The sequence below is a fragment of the Gymnodraco acuticeps genome, unplaced genomic scaffold (genome assembly GCF_902827175.1).
Source record: "Gymnodraco acuticeps unplaced genomic scaffold, fGymAcu1.1, whole genome shotgun sequence".
In the NCBI taxonomy this organism is placed as follows: domain Eukaryota; kingdom Metazoa; phylum Chordata; class Actinopteri; order Perciformes; family Bathydraconidae; genus Gymnodraco; species Gymnodraco acuticeps.
Window position 1 is genome coordinate 5804526 of NW_022989799.1, and position 21154 is coordinate 5825679.

The following is a 21154-nucleotide window of genomic DNA, read 5'->3' on the forward strand; positions in this document are numbered from 1 at the left end:
GACATTCAAACCAGTCACCAGTTTGTTTTGCGGTGCGTGTATATTATAGGCATTGCGTTAAGAGCATAATTGACTTCATTGTAAAAGCTAGATTCTGGTAAATAGGATGAGCCATAATAATAATATATACACAGGGAGCTGGTCTCTCTTAACAGATTGAAAGCGCTTCTTCATGACAGAAGCAGACAACTCTATCTGTAGATGTCCTTCCTGATTGTGACGACATGTTCTCTGTTCTTGTTTTGTTTGGAACTAAGATTGAGTATTAGACAAGTCAAATGCCTTCAGCTTTTGCACAAAGGTTTTAAACAGGAAGAAGGATGTAGTTGTCACATTTTTGTTTAATTGGAGAAGAGCTGTGCCAGGGACTTCCTTCAGGGCTGACATGTGATGATCTTTCTAATTAAATATGAAGGGAAGACTTGTGACAATAACCACACATGCACACGTAAAGCGTTTAAAACTGTTTATTGATTGTTTACAGCAGATATATTTTTTTATCAGAAACAATAATGATTTATTTATACATACATAGTAGTTAGGGCTGCTGGGAAATATCACAACATTCCTCAAATAGGTGTACAAGCATGACACCCTTTTCTGCCCTACAAACAGCATTCTGCAGACTTCATATAATCTCCTTGTTTGGTACAGAACCCCCCCCAAAAAATACAATAACAATTTTTCATTGTGCATCCTTACCATTGAGGGGACAATACTGCATTTATTAGTGTAATATGTGTCTATTTCTGATACGTTTACTACACGTTTTAACACGAAAGTCTAACACTGAAGATCTTCATATAGAGGATGAATAAAGTGATACTAAAGGGATTATACAGTAGGATGCACATGTTACTGGGTTTTGTCTATCCAGACCTCATTGTGGTGAGTAAGAGCGAAATAGGATTCATAGGCGGCCCCGGCATATCTTTCAATGCTGAAGGTTTTTTCAGCTTTGCGCAAGCTTTTACAAAGTTCATTTGCATTCAGTTTTCCTTGGTCGATGCTTGGAGTGCCACGAAAGACCCTTTAATATGATGCGGAAACAATTACACAAATTAATTGTTTTATCAAATACCTTTTTCATTCACTATAAGGTTCAGAATGCTGTCTGACGTGTTTATGTGATTAGTTTTTACAATTATTTTCTGTTTTGATTTGCATACATGTTATGTTGAAACTATGGTGGCTGACAAGTGCAAACGCGCTGCAGTTTCAAAAATGTTGCTGATGTAAAAATGCATATGTGCCAAAACACATGCAAATGAAGAAACATATTCACCAACTTGACAACACATGTGCAGCATTTAAAAAACATTCACCAACTTCACCAAAGATGCATTGGTTTTACAAAAAGCGCTGCATAAAATAACTGCTGCAAGAAGCTCAAAACACAAAAAACAAGGAAACGGGGACGGTAAAAAGAGCTCTTGTTGACATTCAGGGATTATAAAGTTAGCCAATTGTCAATTTCAATGGAAATGTACCTAAAATGTAAGTTTTTTTTTTTGGCTTATTTTAAAAATGTGATCAGATATCATTGCAGATCTTCTGTAAGCTAGCTTGCTAACCTAGCTAACCTAAATGCTTTTTGGTGTTGCAGTTGAATGTATTTTCTTAATGCTGCCCATGTGTTGTCAAGTTGGTAAAGGGGTTTTTTCATTCTTAGCCACAGTCAATTAGGAGCCCCATAAAGGTTACATGTGGTAATTTCTGAGTTTAAATAACACTTTTGTCCTATTTAGATTTGTTATCTATTTCTGAACTATACAAATCTTACAATTTTTTTTATTGTTTGATGACTAATATGTTCAATAATGAACGGAAGCTAGCATTGTAAGGGCTACCTCGACAAAAAGCGATGGGTTTTTTCCATTGGACTTTCATTAGTGGCTAACACATGTTTACGTTGTTAGAGGTTTTGTTACAGTTGAAGTTTAACGTTTTGCTATAAAAAAAAGACATCACTGTTGCATGACTTCACATCGCCACGGCTAAACTAAAGGAGGCTTGGCATGATGATTTTTTATTCTCATTTAGCCATTTTAGAAACTGCCATTTTCAAGACAGGCTGACATTCAAAAAACTGTTGACTTTGAGACAAAGGAACCAGAAATGTTTAAATACTAACTCATTTTGGTGTTTAGGACTCATTCCAACACTATTCAATAGCAACATTTAAAAAAAAAAAAGAAGTAATTATTGTTCACCTGACGTAGACGTTGACTTCAGGTCTAATTTCCAGTTGGACTGATGGGTCAGTGATTTCAGGTATGTTCATGTCAGGAGGAACAAACCAGGATAGTGCGTACTCTTTGCCATTTTTGACGTTGACCAGCACCGGCCAGGCGTCAAAGTGACCTGGAGGAGAAATTATATAAGAAAATTATATGGAAAACTGCACAGCATTAGGACGTACGCATGTTTGTCATCTTGTCAACAATTACAAAATGTGTAACAATTCCCTGGAGCTATTGATTATTTTGTATTGATTTAAGGATACCAAGCTTGTGTTAAAACCTTTCATTGAAAGACACTTGGATAAACTAAAAAATGTTTGCAAGACGTTTGATAGAGGCAAAAATCTCTGAGAGGTTAGACAAATTCAACAATATCTGGAGGACAATCTGCTTGATTTATTTAAAATTAATCTCTGGCCTGTTGTTCTTCTACCAATAATATACGATGTGATGTGAGGGTCTAAGGACAGAGGGTGTCGTATTGTCATACTGATATTCTGTACAAACTGTGAAGACCACTGAGACAAATGTAACATTTGTGATATTGGGCTATATAAATAAACATTGATTGATTGATATACCCCGCCCATTTCATGAGAACCAGGATAGATTCTCAACACTTGAGTTCCAGGGACGAATTAAAGCCAAGTGTTCTTCTTGTTGTCTGCATTGGGTGTGTGATATGGTTTTCAAATGGCAAGTGAATCACTATGCAGTGAAATGTGGAAAATGTTTTGAGATTAAATTAAGTATTCTGAGAAACGTTTTGCTAACAAGTGACAATTTTTCCTCATAAATATAAAATAAAATTCAGTTTCTCAGATCTCAAAAATAAATTCACATGGCACAAATCCTTTTCTACGGAAGAGGATTAGGGCCACATTAAAAAAACATGTTTTTTTTTGTTCTGAGAAAAAAGTCAGAATTCTGACTTTAATCTCAGAAAAAAAAAAAATGACTGACTTTAAAAAAAAAATTCTGACTTTAAAGTCAGAATTGTACGGAGCCCTGGAGGGTTCATAGAGAGAACAATAAATAAAACGTGGCCACGTTTTACTTTCTCGTGCACGAGTTACTAAAGCGTGCGCACGAGTTACTAAAGCGTGCGCACGAGTTAATAAAGCGTGGCCTCGTTTTGTGTGTGTGCTGTTCGTGGTAATTTGAAAACAAATGCCGGTGGTGTCGGATACACACGAACACGCACACAGAGCGGAGCTGAGCACACACACACACATCATGCGCCCCGGTGACAGGACATCTCCTTCATAAAGCGAGGGGGAATACTCTGGTAGTTCGATGTGTGTGTGTGGTTAAACGTAGCAGCCTCGATCTCTATTCAGCTGTTCTAATGAAGGGAAACGCAGTGAAGTAAACAGTAAAAGGCACAGCTCTTTGCAGCTGGTGCTGCTCTTCTCAGATTCTGCTGAGTTACACGTTACTGCCTCCAGTGCCCTGTACGACGAAGCCAGTTCAACAGACCCTGGACCTGGATATGTTTGATTTACCCGGCTTAACTGACCCTAACAAACGCGATGTCGATAAGCGGTCCTACGAAGCTGGTTATCAACTCAGTAAATCAACCAGGGTTTCTCTGTCCGGCTGAGAGCGCGCTCACGTGAAAGGGACGGGGTTAGCAACATTTGACCAATCACAAACATGGAGACGCGTGCTGACAGCGCAGCGTCATACTTCATGAATGAATAGTAAATAGCAAATCCTGCTTCGTAGTACAGGCCACTGGTGCCGCAGAGATTTCATAAAGTGAAGGAGGTTTTCCTTCTACAAAACAGCTGTGGGCAGCAGATACTGTGAGTCACGGACAGGAATCCCTCAATTTAAATAAAACGAGGCCACGCTTTATTAACTCGTGCGCACGCTTTAGTAACTCGTGCGCACGCTTTAGTAACTCGTGCGCACAAGTTACTAAAGCGTGCGCACGAGAAAGTAAAACGTGGCCACGTTTTATTTATTTTTCTCTCTATGAACCCTCCAGGGCTCCGTAGAATTGTGAGATTAAAGTCAGAATTCTGACTGTTAAGTATTACTTTGTAATAGCACCCTAACTCCATGTTTAATGGTACGTCCCATTGTGCGCCCTTACTCCATGTTTAATGGTATGTCCCATTGTGACGTCATAAGCAAGCGTGGAGCGATATATCTCTTGTTGTTGATTACGCAGCACTGCCATGCTGCTGGTTCCTATCCCTGAATAAATGGATGAGAGAAGAACAATGATTGCGCATACTTTATTAGTTTAACAGGTTATGGGCCCAGGCAAAGTTGGACTCATGTTAGTTTTCCGGAAGAAGTTTAACGCGAAGTATTACACGGGACTTCTACAAACTATGTGGACCAATAAGTAAAGAAGTGGCGGGAGATATTACACGCGACGTATTACGTGAGAACCCAATGCTAACAAGCTAGTTTAGCAAGCTAATCGCTGTGCTAACAAGATGGCAAGCAGAGCAACGGGAGTTTTCGCGCCACAGCTTTTGTTCGATGGAACCGACGATAAGTATGACCTTTGGGAAACAAGATTCTTAGGTTGCCTACATATCCTGAAATTAAAAGAAACTGTTCTCCATGAACCCACTGGAAATAGTCCTGAACAGCTAACAGAAGACAGGAGAAAGAATGCTGATTGCTATGCTGAGCTAATAAGACTGATAGATGATAAAAGCCTATCACTGATAAGACACGATGCCGCTGATGATGGCAGGAAGGCTCTAAGAATATTGAAAGAACATTATTCTGGAAAAAGTAAACCACGGATAATAAACCTCTACACGTCGTTGACCAAGCTACACGTGACAAACAGCTAAAGTGTTACTGACTACCTTATACGGGCGGAGAACATTATCACGGCTTTGAGGGAAACAGGTGAGACCATGAGCGACGGACTCATAATCGCCATGATAATAGGAGGACTACCAGACACCTTTAAGCCACTGGCTGTTCATGTAACGCAGAATGAAGATAACGTTACATTCATAGACTTTAAAAGGAGACTGCGTGTATACGAAGAGGCAGAAAAATGGAAGATAAAAGAAACCACAGATAACGTGATGAAAACTAATGTTAGACAAGGCAGAGGCCCCGGCAGGATGTCTGCTAACAATAGAAAATAAGAAGATGCTAACGTTATATGCTACAAATGTGGAATAAGAGGGCATAAGGCAAGAACATGTTACAGAAAAGTGTGGTGTGGTTACTGCAAAAATAACACACACGAAGAATCCCTGTGCAAGAAAAAAGGGGGACAAGATGGTGTCAGAAAAGTGAAAGAGGAGGAAAACAGCGAACAAGACCAATTCTTCAAGGCAAAGCACACGAAGAGCGGGAGACCTCCAGACAACATAGAGATGAGAGGCATCATGGTGGACGCTGGAGCAACATCCCACATCGTGAACGATATTGAAAAGTTTGACAGCTTTGATGACTCATTCCTTTCAGGGACACATTCAGTGGAGTCAGCTGACGGGACCAAATGCAGCGGAATAGCACAACGCAGAGGAACAGCGATCGTGCATCTGCTAGACGACACTGGACGACAGCACAGCGCACAGCTACGGGATGCACTTCATACCCACATGACATCTTCTCTGTGGCAAGAGCTGCAAATGGAGGAGCGACAATCACCTTCAAGAAAGGAGAAAGCCACATGGTTAACTTACCAAGGACAGTAGCAGGTTTGACATACACGAGAGTGGACATTTGTATTACTTGCCAACTGTTAAAGAAAATGTTGAAAAATGTAAAGGGTGTCATGATATGCAAACTTGGCATGACATTTTGGGTCATTGCAACTATGAAGATGTACAGAAATTACAAAGTGTAGTGACAGGCATGGAGATAAAAGGAACAGCAGTTAAGCCTAGTCAGTTATGTGAAGTGTGTACACAAGGAAAATTCACACAGACTAGAAATAGGGAGCCAGACAGAAAGGCTGAGAAACCCTTAGAGCTAGTACATACTGATTTAACTGGTCCCATGTCAACACTGAGCAGAGAAGGCCACAGATACGCACAGTCATTTACAGATGACTATTCAGGCACCGTGATGGTATATTTTCTGAAGTCAAAAAGTGATACAGTGCAAGCCACAGAAAGGTTCTTGGCAGACATAGCACCTTATGGAGAAGTCAAGTGTATTCGTTCAGACAACGGCACTGAGTTTACAAGCCGAGACTTTCAGGCACTCTTAACTAAAAATAAGATTAGACATGAAACGTCTGCACCCTATTCACCACACCAAAATGATACAGCAGAGAGAAGCTGGCGAACTCTCTATGATATGAGCAGATGCCTACTGATAGAGAGTGGGTTACCAGACAAGCTATGGAACTACGCTATGCAGACTGCAGTTTTTGTAAGGAACAGGTGCTACAGCAGGCGCACAAAGAAAACGCCATACGAGTTGTTCACAGGCAAATAACCAAATGTATCCAAACTGCAAAAATTTGGTACAACATGTCTTGCTTACAAACAAGTAAAAAGGGAAGCTAGACTCTAGATGTGAGCAAGGGGTTTTCATTGGCTATGATAAAAACAGCCCAGCTAATCTGGTGTATTACCCAGAAACAGAGAAGGTGCAAAAGCACAGGTTGGTGAAATTCACAACCAAAAGCGCAAAAGAAAAGGAAACACAAACATCTGAATCACACATAGAATGTGGTCATGAGGATGCACACTCCAGGGCCGTAGGCAATGATATAAATGTGGAAAATGTATCAAGTCATGGTATTCAGATTTATGTGCCTGAGACTTTACTTGAAGAGACTGAATGTACACAGCCGAGTAAAGCCACAGAGACTGTAACCAAAAGGTATCCACAGAGAAACAAAAGGAGACCAACTCATCTACGGGATTTTGAGACTGAGGATGCAGAGGACAAAGCACACACATGCATGGACTTTTGCTACAGAGCAGTCTGTGATATCCCTCAAACCTACAATGATGCCATAGTGTCAGCAAAGTCAAGGCAGTGGAAGAATGCCATGGACGAGGAGATGCGATCTCTGGAGGAAAACGAGACCTTCCACCTAACCCAGTTGCCACCAGGTAAAAAGGCAGTGGGGGGAAGATGGGTCTATGCACTCAAAAGTGACATTGATGGATCAGATAAATACAAGGCAAGATTTGTAGCAAAAGGCTACAGTCAAAAACCAGGAACAGACTACAAAGAGACATTTTCTCCCACAGCTGATATGACAAGTGTAAGAGTACTCATGCAGAAAGCAGCACAAGAGGGACTCATTGTACACCAGATGGACGTTAAGACAGCCTATTTGCATGCACCCATTGATTGTGAAATATATATGGAGCAACCAGAAGGCTATGAAGAAAAGTCAATAACTGGAGAAAACCTAGTTTGTAAGTTGCAAAAGTCTCTCTATGGCCTTAAGCAATCAGGTAGAAACTGGAATGCTATGTTACACACATGTCTGAGTGAGAACGGTTTCATACAGAATCCAGCTGATCATTGTGTGTATACAAGAGAGAAACATGATGAAAAGGTCATCATGATTGTATGGGTTGACGATCTGATCATAGCAGCAAGCAACAAAAATGTACTGGAAGGTGTAAAGATTATGCTTTCTGACAGGTTTAAAGTGAAGGACCTGGGAAAGTTGAAACATTTCCTGGGAATTGATTTTTACCAAACAGAAGGTGAAGTTAAAATGTCCCAAAAGAAATATATAGGCAAAATCCTAGAGAGATTTGAAATGCAGGATTGCAAGGCCAGGGGCACCCCATGTGAGCCAAAACTTGAACAAACAGTTGATTCTAAAAAATTGACAGACCCAACTAAATACAGAGAGGCAGTGGGAAGTTTAATTTACTTGTCCACATGTACTAGACCAGATATAGGTTTTGTGGTCAGTAAACTATCTCAGCACTTGGCTGAACCAACAGAGGAACATTGGAACACAGTAAAACATGTGTTCATATATCTAAAAGGCACAACAGAACAGGAGTTATGCTTTAAGAGAAATGACAGAGAGGCACTAGGTCTAAAAGTGTACTGTGATGCTGACTGGGCATCAGATGCAACAGACAGGCGTAGCACATCAGGATATTGTGTCAGTCTAAGTAAAGGAAGCTCTCTGATCTCATGGAAAACAAAGAAACAACCAACAGTGGCATTATCCACCTGTGAGGCAGAATACATGTCTTTAGCATCAGCTATACAATAATGTATCTATTTAGATCAGCTACTCAAAGGTATAGACACAGTATGCACAAACAAAGGTGTACAAGGACAACCAAGGTACTATAGCCCTTGCCAAAAACCCAGTAAACAGGCAAATGAGCAAACACATTGATATTAAGTACCATTTCATTAGGGAAACTGTAAATAACGGAAAGTTAACTTTGGAGTACTGCCCTACTGAGTTAATGATTGCTGATGTCATGACCAAGCCAGCTACAAAGCTACAACTAAAGAGGTTTGCTCAAGACATGTTTGGCACTTAAAAGTGCACGAGTGTATTCACATTGTTAAGGCAAAAGAGAAGCCTTATTATATTGTTGTTTTGTTTTCATGTAACCCATAGAGTTAAGGTTGAGTGGGAGTGTTAAGTATTACTTTGTAATAGCACCCTAACTCCATGTTTAATGGTACGTCCCATTGTGCACCCTTACTCCATGTTTAATGGTATGTCCCATTGTGACGTCATAAGCAAGCGTGGAGCGATATATCTCTTGTTGTTGATTACGCAGCACTGCCATGCTGCTGGTTCCTACTTCTGAATAAATGGATGAGAGAAGAACAATGACTGCGCATACTTTATTAGTTTAACACTGACGTTTTTTTTAGGACTGGTTTCGGCCTGGTTTCGGCTTGGGTTTCACTGTTGCGGCTTTCACACCAGCGCTTTTCCCTTTCTAGCTCCGAGCTAGAGCTTTTCTGGTTCAGCTCCGGTTTCCCTTTTCTGCTCCCGCTCTGTTCACACCGCCCAGCACCCGACTGGTGCTGCCGCTGCTGCGTCATGACGTCACCGTTTACATCGCTGATTTGCTCCCCAACGGCATTACGACGCTCACAACAACAACAACAACGGGGAACTGCGTCGGGTCGATGATCGTGTTGCTTTTTATCACACGAAGCCAGAATAAATTGAATAACGACTTCTCCAACCTTATACCTTGCTCCAGAGTGCCGTGGTTCATTGTTTATTAATGTGTTTCTGCAGCATTTACCGACCGCTGCACTGTTGGCTGCTATTCCATGGGAGTTTATTCTCCTCCGTTAGCTCCCGGTTAGCTCACACTGCAGCGGCCGCTCTAAAGTATTCACTGTCCGACTCACACAAGCAGCTGATACATATCCCCAGTTCCCCTTAGCCTAAGTGAATGTGTGTCAGTCTGAATGGACGCTGTTTTGTATCACAACGCTCTTATGAAAGTTTATCTGGTATAAAATGGGTGATGTTAGCATAGCAACCGAAGCTAAACTGACTACTTGCTATTGCTATCCTATTGTGGCATAGGCCTACACCGTTTTCTACAGGCACATTTTACCGGCCTATTTTTATTATGATTCTACTACCGATAGCTGCTATAATACAAAACAAAACGTCTGCCTCTCTCCACAATGATCAATAGCAGTGAACGGATGGTCAAAGTAAGGTACAAATAAACAGAATCACACGAAGCCTGGTTAGTGTTGCCTGACTTTATAAAGTGTGTTTATAAGCACTACTGCTTGTAGGCAGGCATGACGAGACTCTTCAGTTGACCCATGTTCAGGGGAGGTGGGTTTAGTTTCCTGCACGCCTCGACGTAAGAGAGACGTAAGCGACGCCACCTCTTAGCTCCGAAGCTCTTGCCTCTAGACCGACAATTTTTTGGAGTTGGAAGTGAACCGGATTCCGGAGCTAAGAGCCGGCGCCGCTGCGGTGAGAACAGGAAAAACCGGCGCTTTTCAGGCTTCAGCTCCGAGCCGGAGCTGAAAAAGCGCTGGTGTGAAAGGGGCATGTGTCTCGCTGTCTCACAACAAGACGAAAATAATCAACAAGCCGTTTAGGACAGAGAGTGAACACATACTATACAGAGATGCTGTATGAGAAACCAATGTGAGTTTGGAAAATTGCACAATATAAATCTATTCTAGTAGACCTCAACAATGGAATTATGATCAGTAGAAATGGCCATGACATGGGACCTTTAAGATACTTTGTAAAACACTGGGTCAATATGTAACACAATGCTAATTCATATAAGCTATCGTGTGTGTTATATATGTAAAAGGTAACTATGAGTTGAACAAAATTAAAAAGTTCAATATCCGCTTCCAGAATGTGCTGGACTGAAAGTTATTAAACATACTTAAATAATGTCAAACTAGTTCTACAGTACGTGAGTAAATGTACTTCAATCCACCACTGGTTTTAGTAGTTTATTTACAGCACATGAATTGCCCTGGTTTATCAAATTTGCTTTTAATTTTATAACTATTTATTAAATGTACTCTGATTCAACCACACCTGTATACACTCTGCACTCTGTGAATGTTGTGCTAACTTCCCTTAGTAATAGAGATAACCCAAGAACATTCACATAACAAAGGGTGCTGGCCTTCTCCCTTTTCTTCCCACCGTGATACTATGTCTATAAAATGTATTTTATGCAATCGTTAGATATCTTGCTTTTCCTGAGGCTTTATCTCTGAACATTTCAGCTAAAAACTGTGTGATTTTGTTAAGCATTCTTTGGACAATAGATTAGTAAACCACCAAAGACATCTGACATACCTGCCACACTCTTCAGCCTCGCACTTGCAGCGATCAGATCATACGCCGTAGGGTTGGGTATCTTGGTTGTAATCCATGCAGTGGCAACATACAAACGCTCCTCAAAGTCCTGTAGACAATATAAATTGTTTTTAATAAAACTTTAGAGAAAGTGCAAAAAACAACAGTTTGTGTGTGAACTGCGCTAACAACCTACCGTTGTTTTATTAACAACTGTGAATTGGGCGCATGGGCTGCCACGGCAATACTCTGGAGCTTCCCATTCCTGTCCTCGGCAGAGCGGCACCAGAATCAGCAGGGAGGGTAACAGCTGCATCCTCTCGACTCTCTAACGTTTCTTCACAGACGCAGCAGCAGACACTCTGCTGCTCATTTATACTGAGGGGAATGTTCCATCACAAGCAACCAGTCCATCAGGTCACACAGGCCCTGCCACATTGTTCCTCTTCCAGGCAGTCTTGGCCTCACTGTTTGTTTTGGAATGATAATGAAAGTGTCTTCTCCTTAATGATTCATTGTTTTGATGCACATTACCAATTGAGTACTAGAACTTCTCGATCTATAGTATTAGAGCAAGCCCCCAAGTGAGCTGAATCAGAGAAAATAATCAGAAACCGGTTTATTGCCTCATACTTGTGAACTTACTTGGCAATAAACCTGTTTCTGATTGTTACCTGATTCTGAAGCAACATTTTGTTGTGGCCAAACAGTGTCGGAAATTCCATGTCAGTCCATAACGTCATTGGGATGAAAAAGCCTTTTTTCCATTATCAACATAAATCAGCAGATTTGTTTTACTCAAAGTTAAAAGATGAAGTCTTAAACGTTGTTAAAGTCAAATCAGTTGTAATTTTCCCTCTGCATTAATTAGACTGAGCCGAGACGTGACACTGTCCTGGCGGAGTTTGTAGGCGGAACGCAAGTGAAAGGGGGAGGAATATGTGGGTATATTTCATAGAGTCAGGCAATATTTGCATTATCTATATGAAAGATGCTCAGTGGTGCACAAACAGGGCCCACGTTTTGATCAGCAGGACACTCTCTACATACTAGCACCACTTTTATAATAGTTGAAGTACAAATGCAATCAGCAGGGTAAACAGCTTAGATCAGGGGTGTCAAACTCAATTTCATCGCCGGCAACATTTGCATAAAGGTTGCACTCAAAGGGCCGGTTGTAACTATATAACTATATCATATATATATATAAAATAATGTATTATATTACATTACTGCTTCTGAATTGGATTATTATCGGATAGGATAATAACTTTGTAATTAGTCTGAAAGCAGAAGTCCAGGGCAAATAATTGCAAGTCTCTTCAGTGCGCATGTCACAAAACGAGATGCATTGTGGGACATGTAGTTGGCAACCTGCTTCTGTAAAGTGGCATGTAACCGTATAATAAACGTATTATATTCTTTGCAAGCTCTTGCGGGGCCACATAAAATGAAGTCGCGGGCCGGATTTGGCCCCCGGGCCTTGAGTTTGAGACCCCTGGCTTAGATAAACCGAGTACCGCATCATCACCGCTAAAATCTTTTAATTTAAAGACAGCTTATATTTTATTTGTATAATTTCTGAAGCTGCTGTGCACTTCTAAATACTATTTGTGTGCTGGAACTTTGGTCGGTATAATAAAAATGTTAAGACTTTATTGATGACCTTTGAGGCCTTGAGACGCCTGGCCCCAAGTTATTTATCTGACCTTTTAGATCCCTCTGCCCCACCCCATGGCCCCCACCCTGAGATCCTCAGAGGAATTCCTGTCGGTCGTTCCAAGGTCCTGAGGAGAGCAGTGCTGCAAAATGTTAGCTCTTTTAAGTAATTTTTTTGAGAATTGCCTTTATGTAATTTAATTTTTAGTCTTATTTTATTTTTCATTTATTTGTATTCTATTTATTTTTGTTGTATTATTTTATGTGTTTTACTATATGTTTTTATGTTTAGTTGCTTTTGTTTAATTCACTTGCTGTCAGTGTATTTTAATGTTAAACCACTTTGCAACTATGTTTTTGCCATATAAAAAAAGTTTATTATCATTATTATGTTTTAGTAATGGCCGGATTCCATCAGCAGATGGCGCAACCCGATACAAAAGACGTTAGGAGAGAGGTAGAGGGTGAAGGAGTGAGAGAAGGGAGATTCTTTCCTCCACACTAACGCACCTTCTCATCCTGGATATACACCTGCAGCCTCCCCTTGTAGTCCACCTCCTCCTCTCCCTCCCCTCCTCCTCCCCAGCGGTCGGGCAGCGGTAGTGCGCACTGAGCAGCGGGAGTGCGCAAAGGCGGCCGGCATGCACCTGGAGAGAAACCGCCCCGTCAAGCCGAGCGAGGGCACAGCCAGAGCCGCAGCAGAGTGCGGACTGAAGCTCTAACAGTCGGGAGAGAGCAGCAGCAGCCGCAGAGACCCGAGCGGAGACCCGAGCCGCAGCATGGGCGAGGCTCAGCCTAACTGAAAACGATGTAAATCCACGGACGTAAAAAAAATGGGTGGGTTGGTGGGAACATAAGTAGGATCAGAGTTATCCCTGTCAGGCTTGGTTTGGTGTTTCCGAAATCGACCAGACTTATTTCCCTTGCTAACCTCAACTAAAAGGATGGAGAAAGGCGCGCAGGTGTCCAAAAGCGCTGAGAGTCCGGCGGAGGATATCTCCAAAATCAGCGACGAGGAGCTGCTGAAGTGGGGCAAAGAGGAGCTGGTGCGGAGACTGCGGAGAGCAGAGGCGGGGAAGAGGAGCGCCATCGTGGAGCACGGCAATCTGATGCGGGAGGTCAACCGGAGACTCCAGCAGCACCTGAACGAGATCCGGAGTCTAAAGGTGAGCTGGGTGGGGAGGTCGGGGATCTGCACAGTATATGGAAGATGATAAGGGCCAGATGTGAATTGTTTTTCTCAGATTTCTGACTTTAATATCAGAATAAAACAAATAAAAAAACACTTTTGGTCAGATCCAAAAAAAGAAAATCACATGTGGCCCTAATCATCTTCTAGGGCATGATCATTAAGAGACGAAGCAATCTGAAATATGGCCTCAAAAGGGCAAAATGGCTGAGGTGGAAGAAATACTCAGACCCTTTACTTGAGTAAAAGCAGGGCCGTCCCTGGTCAACTTGAGGCCCCAAGCAAAGTTAGATGATGAGGCCCTCTGTTTCGCGAGCGTGGGGGGGGGGGGGGGGGGGGTAAAATAACAAATAATGTTGTATATATAATATAATATAATCTTAAAATACTCCATTACAAGTACAACCCTTTATTATGAGCAAAATGTACTTCAAGTATCAAACATAGTACTCAATATGCAGAGCAGCTTCTTCACAGTAAACCATTATTATATTTGACTTAATTTGCATAATCACTTTTATAACCAACAAATGTATAACATGTATAACCAACAAATACATGTGGTGCCAATTGTATTTCCTCTTAAAAAACTGGGTATATAAGTAATACAGTACTGCATCATATCATTTATCATGTGTTTTTATTTTCATAAAGTAGCTAGTAGTCTTAATTAAATGTAGTGCAGTAAAAACTAAAATACTGCTTTTCAAAAGTAGTTTGGAATAGGAAATACTCAAGTCAAGTACAAGTATGTCAAAATAGTCCTTAAGGATGGTTCTTGAGTAAATGCTAAATAGAGCCAATTATTACCTTGTTCTAGCCTTTCCAATGTTAGGTTTTCTGGTTTTTCTGTGTTTTATATCACAGTAAATCAGTAAATATCTTTATGTCAAATGACAACAATTATGTATTAGGGCTGGGGAAATGGAACACAAATCATATCCTGTAATCATAAGATGATTTTATATTAAATGGCAGTACACAATATTTATTATTTTTATCGTTGGCTTAGTGTTCAGTTGCAAGTCTAAGCTACAAGTGCGATTTTACAAACACTTACTACTGTAATCACAATTAAGAAAATGTGGGATTTTCAGCTCCTGCTTTACAAATCCCTTAGCTGTGCACATGACAGAAAACCTGGAAACATGACAACAAATATATACTTGCTCTGAAAAACTACTGATGTAGTACTGAGGTAGTAACGGCCCTATTGTTTTGCGAAGCAGCATGTGGGATTGAAGAATTAAAACATTTAGAAATTCCAGCAGGAATGTGGATATCATCACTTACTTCTGCTCTGTGTGTGCTTCTTTTTGTGTGCCAATGTTAACCAGGACGTAAACCAGAAACTGCAGGAGGACAACCAGGAGCTGCGGGACCTGTGCTGCTTCCTGGACGACGACCGGCAGAAGGGAAAGCGTGTTTCGAGAGAGTGGCAGCGTCTGGGCCGCTACAGCGCCGGCCTGATGAGGAAGGAGGTGGCCATCTACCTGCAGAAGCTGAAGGAGCTGGAGCAGCGCCAGTTGGAGGTCATCCGGGAAAACCTGGAGCTCAAGGAGGTGTGCCTCATGCTGGAGGAGGAGAGGACTGCTGCCGTGGCTGGAGGAGTTGTGGGGGGGCACGGAGGAACCGGGCGTAGGAGCTCCATTGACAGTCAGAGCAGCTTGTATCAAATGGGTGGAGGTGTCCCAGCACCTGGCCTGCTGCGGGATGTAGGCGATGGAAGCAGCACCTCCAGCGCAGGGAGCACGGACAGCCCAGACAACCTCAAACCCCCCCCCCTGGGCTCCAACGCCAGTCCTGGGTCAAGATGCATCTCTTCGGAACACCACCGGAAACCAGGAGATGTGTGTGAATCCACAGGAAGGAGGCACAGCTCCACCCCGGAGTACTACACATTCCCCCAGTCGTGCCGCCCCCGAGGGGGATCCCTCACCGACTTGGACCCTCGTGGCCTTCGGAGTCACAGCCAGGAGAAACACAGTAAGTCTCCCACCAGGATACCATGTGACTCCAACCCAAAACCCCACAGCTCTGACCTACTAGTCCACAAACAGCTATCTATGTCAGGGCAGACATCACCCGGCCGTGGGAAGAACACCGCCAAGTCAAGCCCAGAGCTGGGTCAGAGACACCGCTCAAGTCACATGGGGGGGGCATGCTGTGGGAGTCCGGAGGCCATGCTTGCAGCGATGCGGACCCCAGAGCACCTGAGGAAAGGGCGGGTGATCGTGGGTAGTCCGGAGTCTATACGGCCCCACCAGCACTATCAGCACAGCCCCGGGATGGAGCACGGTAAGGGGAGGTTTAGCGGTGGATCCCCAGGCAGGGAGCAGAGGAGAGCAGCGGGAGAGGAGATGTCTCCCCACCACCATAGTCTGTACAACGGTAGGCAGAGGGTAACTCTTATCTTGTATTTAATTCATTACACATTCATGACCCATTACCAAGAACATTTAGAAAAATACACAAGTTATACCAGTGCGAATCTGGACTGATTGAGTCACAATCACCTGGCTTTGAAAGAATGGATATTAATTATACTTAGCTAGCTTCCAACAAACTAACAGAAACCCACTATTTATATGTATGCCCTGGCCTTAAACCAAGACCTGAACCAGGTCTGTATCCATGCCAAGTGAGAATATGGCACAGTGACCCACCAGCAGAATAGAGACATTCTCGACCAACAACTATTGTGCAAGAGGTTTAGTGGAAATACATATTGCAGTGAAATACTATTATCAGAAAAATAAAAAAGTAGACTTTTCGGCCAGATAAACAAATGTTGTTGACTCTTAATGTTTTTCACACTTAACTTGACAACAGTCCAAACAGTAATCCAGAACTGAACTCTGCACCATCTCCATGTCGCTTAAGAGTTTGATTCCACCGAAACCTCATACATGTGGACATACAGATGAGCACAGATTAAGAGGCAGCTACATTTCCCACATATCTACAGATCAACCATCTCCATGAGAACTGAGCTAACACCATCAGCTGTCAAGACCACGAGATGCAGTTAAAGATTCTGGAAAAAGCATATGAAAAGAAATTGACCTTGATTAGATCATTTGCCAAGGTCTTTTAAACTAATAGCTTTTTCAGGAAGTGCCAACACATGCAGTTCACAGAATGGCCACTTGAGGCTGGCTGAGCCATTCCCCATGGTAAAGTGCCCAACCTTAAGGCACAAATCAACTGTCTCTACAGCTCATATCCCTATTAATGACAACTGTACGGTTGGGGCATTTTTTGTATGATTTTTTGTATTCTTTATTATGTCAAGGCTTACATTTTCTCAGGACCTGACCACTTTGAGTTACAGGGGAATTTTGTCTGGAACGCTTGCTGTCTGCCATACCACAAGTTGCCTCAACTCCAACAAAGATGTTAATTTTGGAATAGTCAGGAGTTTGCGTAACTGCCAACATGGCGACGCCCACAGTTGCCAACTTTTAGCTACATAACCACTTTACATAATCCTATGGGTGATGTAAAGAATAGACACAGAATCAGTATTTTATAAATCCTATGGTTCTAATGTGTGCTGCCCCAGGGGTCATAGATCAGGTCATAGATGATCTTCGTTTTATGTACGAATGGAAAGACAAGGTCAAATTCACCCAAATGTCATAACCTCAACTATGCTCAGACCAAGTTTAGGAGACATAATTACAATCAGACACATTAACACACACAGGTGCAGTAAGACAGTGAGGGAGGTGTGTACTCTTCTGTGTGTTTGTAAGCAGGGGAACGTGGGTGATGCAACTCTCCAGAGCGTATGGGTTACATACTGTATGTACGCTAGGTGTGTGTGTTTAGCTAGCACGCACACACACACACACACACACACACACACACACACACACACACACACACACACACACACACACACACACACACACACACACACACACACACACACACACACACACACACACACACACACACACACACACACACACACACACACACACCATTGTGTTTGTGAGCTGTACACTTGTTTTAATTAGAGCTCCTTTGACAGTAGCTCCACATGTCTGATATGTTGAAATATATTCCCACATGCACAATATTGTAGGTTTTATTTTGACAGCAGAAGACACATTATGTGATTTTCTGAGCTTTTAAGCCTGAATTAATTTTAGTGGCATGAAATAATCTTAAGCAGTCCCTTGTGACGTGACAAAAAGCTGTTTATCTTGGTTCATGTATTTCTGAGTGTTTACTTTGAAAGTGATGATTTTGACAAATGTACGCGTTGTGTCCAGGGTCCGTTGGAGGGTAAAACTGACCCTTTACTCAAGTAAAGGGCCTGAGTACTTCTTCCACCTCAGCCATTTTGCCCTTTTGAGGCACACCAACTTACTTTACCCATCTTTCAAGTGTACACAATACTGTGATTTAGGATACAACAATCTCTGTTTTAATTATACAATCTTTCACAATAACAACGATGCATTTAAGAGACAGTTATCTTTTCAGTCCATTTCCACCAAAAAAACACTAAAAGAACAGCTTATACATGGTTGGCTGTTCTATAACACTATTATAATTTGATCCAGTATGAAATGTCTTATATCATTTACATAGGGAATCAACCCTCAATGACCCGGCTGAAATACTAAAAACATAATTAACCATGTAAATCATATTAATTATTTACTTTTATCAATATAATCAATATACACATTTGAAGCTTTATTGTCCAATCGTGCCAACTCTTAATTGGGAAAAGTTACCTCTTTAAGAGACAGGTTTGGTGATGTGTATTGCTTGTTAATGTATTTGCTCTATCATTGGTTGTTTTGCATACATACATTACATAACCCTAACTCACGGTGGCATGGCCAACGATTTGTGAATGTTTGAATGTTAGTCTCCTTTACTGGTAGGCACCTTTTGTATGTAAAGGTGCTAAAAGGGGTTGCAAAGACTGGAAAATACGCCATATAAATGCAGTCCATTTACCATCAGGTTTAAAAGAGAATGCGGTTGTGAATGCCGTTGATGTGGTGTGCAACATTTCTGTATTCATTCTTTCCATTCCTTAGTGTTTAGTTCAGATGTCTTGGCTGACTTGATGTTCCATCTGTTACCATGTTAATAAATGTTGAACATTCATGGAATTCCACTGTTGTTAAAAAAGAGAAATACCCACATGCTGTGCACTCTGGACAGAAAATCACTGACCAGTGCAGGCATTGGTAATATCATACCACCTCCCCTAGAGAACTAAATCTAATTCGAATGGGGCTTTAGTGACATTCCAATTACCATTTTTATATAACTTTTTATATAAGTTCTCTAATATGGAGCCTTGCTTTTTCAGAGAAATAAAATAAACGTATTAATGGCGTTATATATCAATACAAAAAAACCACTGATAATCTCCCTCGATCTGGGGGCTCCACGCAGGATCTCACCCCGTGGTATATAGTATTAGATCCATTCAGTATGCAGATTCACTTTATTATGTGAACAAACTCAGAAAAAGCCAGGACATTCTCTTATCTCAGATAGTTGACAATTATTTTTCTGCCCTTCGTAAGGTCTGCCAAAAATGGAATAACGATCAGATTATTTTATTGTGCAGAAGTGCAGAAAAATATCAACATATGATTTTAGACGTAGCGTTTGTTAGCTAATAAAGGCACCATATCCTGACATTGACAATAAAAACACGAGTGGGTTGTGTTGTGTAAATACAGTTGCTTTATATTCAGCATCCGGCAGCTATATACATATTCTGTACAGTCCACAGGCATATTAACAACTGTGGTGAATTGGTTAGAATCATCTTTCTTTCTTTTTTTAAATTAAGACTTTTCAATTAGTTGTAAAACCCCTATACCCTTAGATATACTGATATGTATATGAAGGCTTTCTGTTCTCTGTAACATGAACGTGTGTTGGTGCTGTCCTATGGTTTTCCTGCAGCAGTAATGATTTCTGTAGTACTGAGTGGAGGTGCTCTATATTACAGCTGAGGCCATGGGAAATAGCTTTGTACCTTGGGTGGACACAGGATCCCTGACTCAGCTGTTAACAAGGAACAATAGTGGCGAGATGTACTGTACCAAAAACTGAGATGATGCATTACACATACCATTTGCACCACTCTATATGCTTAACGTTTAGTAAATCCCCAGCTCTCTCTAGTTTTTCTGCTTTATAGCTCTCAGTGGAATACTAGGAAGAAAACACTGTGTCCAGTTCCAAAAAAATATAGGTCAGCAAATGACTCAGATTGCTTCTGACACGTAAAACAAATTAGATTTAAATGCTTTCACTACGCCCTCGCCTAAATATAGAATTTTGATGAAATACCACATTAAGATTTAACATTCATTCATTTATTTTGTCATAGTCACATTCTCAATATGTGCAAGGAAATTCGAGTGGAAGTGCAAGTCCTCAGCAGCATGGACCTGACCATTAAGTTAGGTTTCAGGCTCGTTGTTAGTCTGCTGTTGGCTCTCATTTTTATGATAAGTGTTTGTTAATGTGAAAACAAGAGTCCATCCCATTAATAATTTCGGATAACTATAAAGAACTGCTGTCTAAGAGTGTTGCAGTGATGCCTTATTTTGGTTGGCCAACCCGGACGTTAGCGCCATAAGGTTTCCATCAACAAAAAGAAACAGGATTTTCCCATTGGAATTTGGTATATTGCGGAAAATAAGTAAATGCAATCGCCGGAAGTAAAAAGTTAATACTAGGCTAATATACATCAACACCGTTAAGCTAAAGGTGGACTTGTGTCGTCGTGATAGGGTTTAGTAGTTTATTTAGTCACTTATTAGTAGGGATGCTCCGATCAATCGGTCGCTGATCGTTATTGGCCGATATTCACTCTTAATAAAGGCCGACCAGGAGAGCCGATCAGGTGATGCAAAATACATGACACTTTTCTCTGTAGGGGGCAAAACAAGTTCGCCAAAATGGCTTCACTAGTCTGGCAGTTTTTAAAGGTGTCCGAAAAAGACAATAAAATAGCGGTATGCAACGTACTTAATTTGAATGCAATAATTATGTTCTTTGTTGTTTGTGGAAGCGCACCATTTATTGAAAAATGTATCTAAACTTTTCGATCCGTTACGATATTAAAATGAAGCCCCATTAAAGGCCCTGTCACACTGTCCCGAAATTGACACCCGATGGACACACGATAAAGGAAATGTTCAAATTCGGCTGTGATCGTAGCAACATCGGGCCATTCGTGAGGGCATCTTAAGCCATCGTATGACCGCCGGTGGAGTTTCTCAGGCTCCGGCAGCAACTTAGTGAGCGGCA

The 21154-nt window shown here is 41.5% G+C and overlaps 2 protein-coding genes across 3 annotated transcripts in view; one reads left to right on the forward strand and one right to left on the reverse strand.

Moving 5' to 3' along the window:
- Positions 1-451: 451 nt before the first annotated feature.
- soul2 (heme-binding protein soul2) lies at positions 452-11361 on the reverse strand. The gene is made up of 4 exons (XM_034224201.1): positions 11195-11361; positions 10999-11107; positions 2214-2364; positions 452-1030 (listed from the first exon to the last, which is right to left on the reverse strand). The coding sequence occupies exons 1-4, from the start codon at positions 11312-11314 to the stop codon at positions 856-858; spliced, it is 555 nt and encodes a 184-aa protein (XP_034080092.1). The 5' UTR covers positions 11315-11361; the 3' UTR covers positions 452-855.
- Positions 11362-13107: 1746 nt separating this feature from the next.
- The window catches only part of LOC117551337 (coiled-coil domain-containing protein 85A-like), a 72604-nt gene continuing 64557 nt past the window's right edge, over positions 13108-21154 (forward strand). Inside the window, exons 1-2 of one of the 2 annotated variants that reach the window (XM_034224190.1) lie at positions 13108-13823; positions 15184-16237. In XM_034224190.1, the coding sequence (XP_034080081.1) occupies positions 13602-13823; positions 15184-16237 (1276 nt within the window). In that variant the 5' untranslated portion in view covers positions 13108-13601. Of the gene's footprint in view, positions 13824-15183; positions 16575-21154 lie in introns of those variants that run through there. The other variant, XM_034224184.1, reaches the window with a different exon arrangement.

Coding starts and splice junctions, on each gene's coding strand:
- soul2 (XM_034224201.1), bottom strand. CDS start 11,314: ATGCAGCTGTTACCCTCCCTGCTGATTCTGGTGCCGCTCTGCCGAGGA. Junction 11,108..11,194: donor CAGTTGTTAATAAAACAACG/GTAGGTTGTTAG, acceptor TATTGTCTACAG/GACTTTGAGGAGCGTTTGTA. Junction 1,031..2,213: donor GAAGTCAACGTCTACGTCAG/GTGAACAATAAT, acceptor ATCATATTAAAG/GGTCTTTCGTGGCACTCCAA.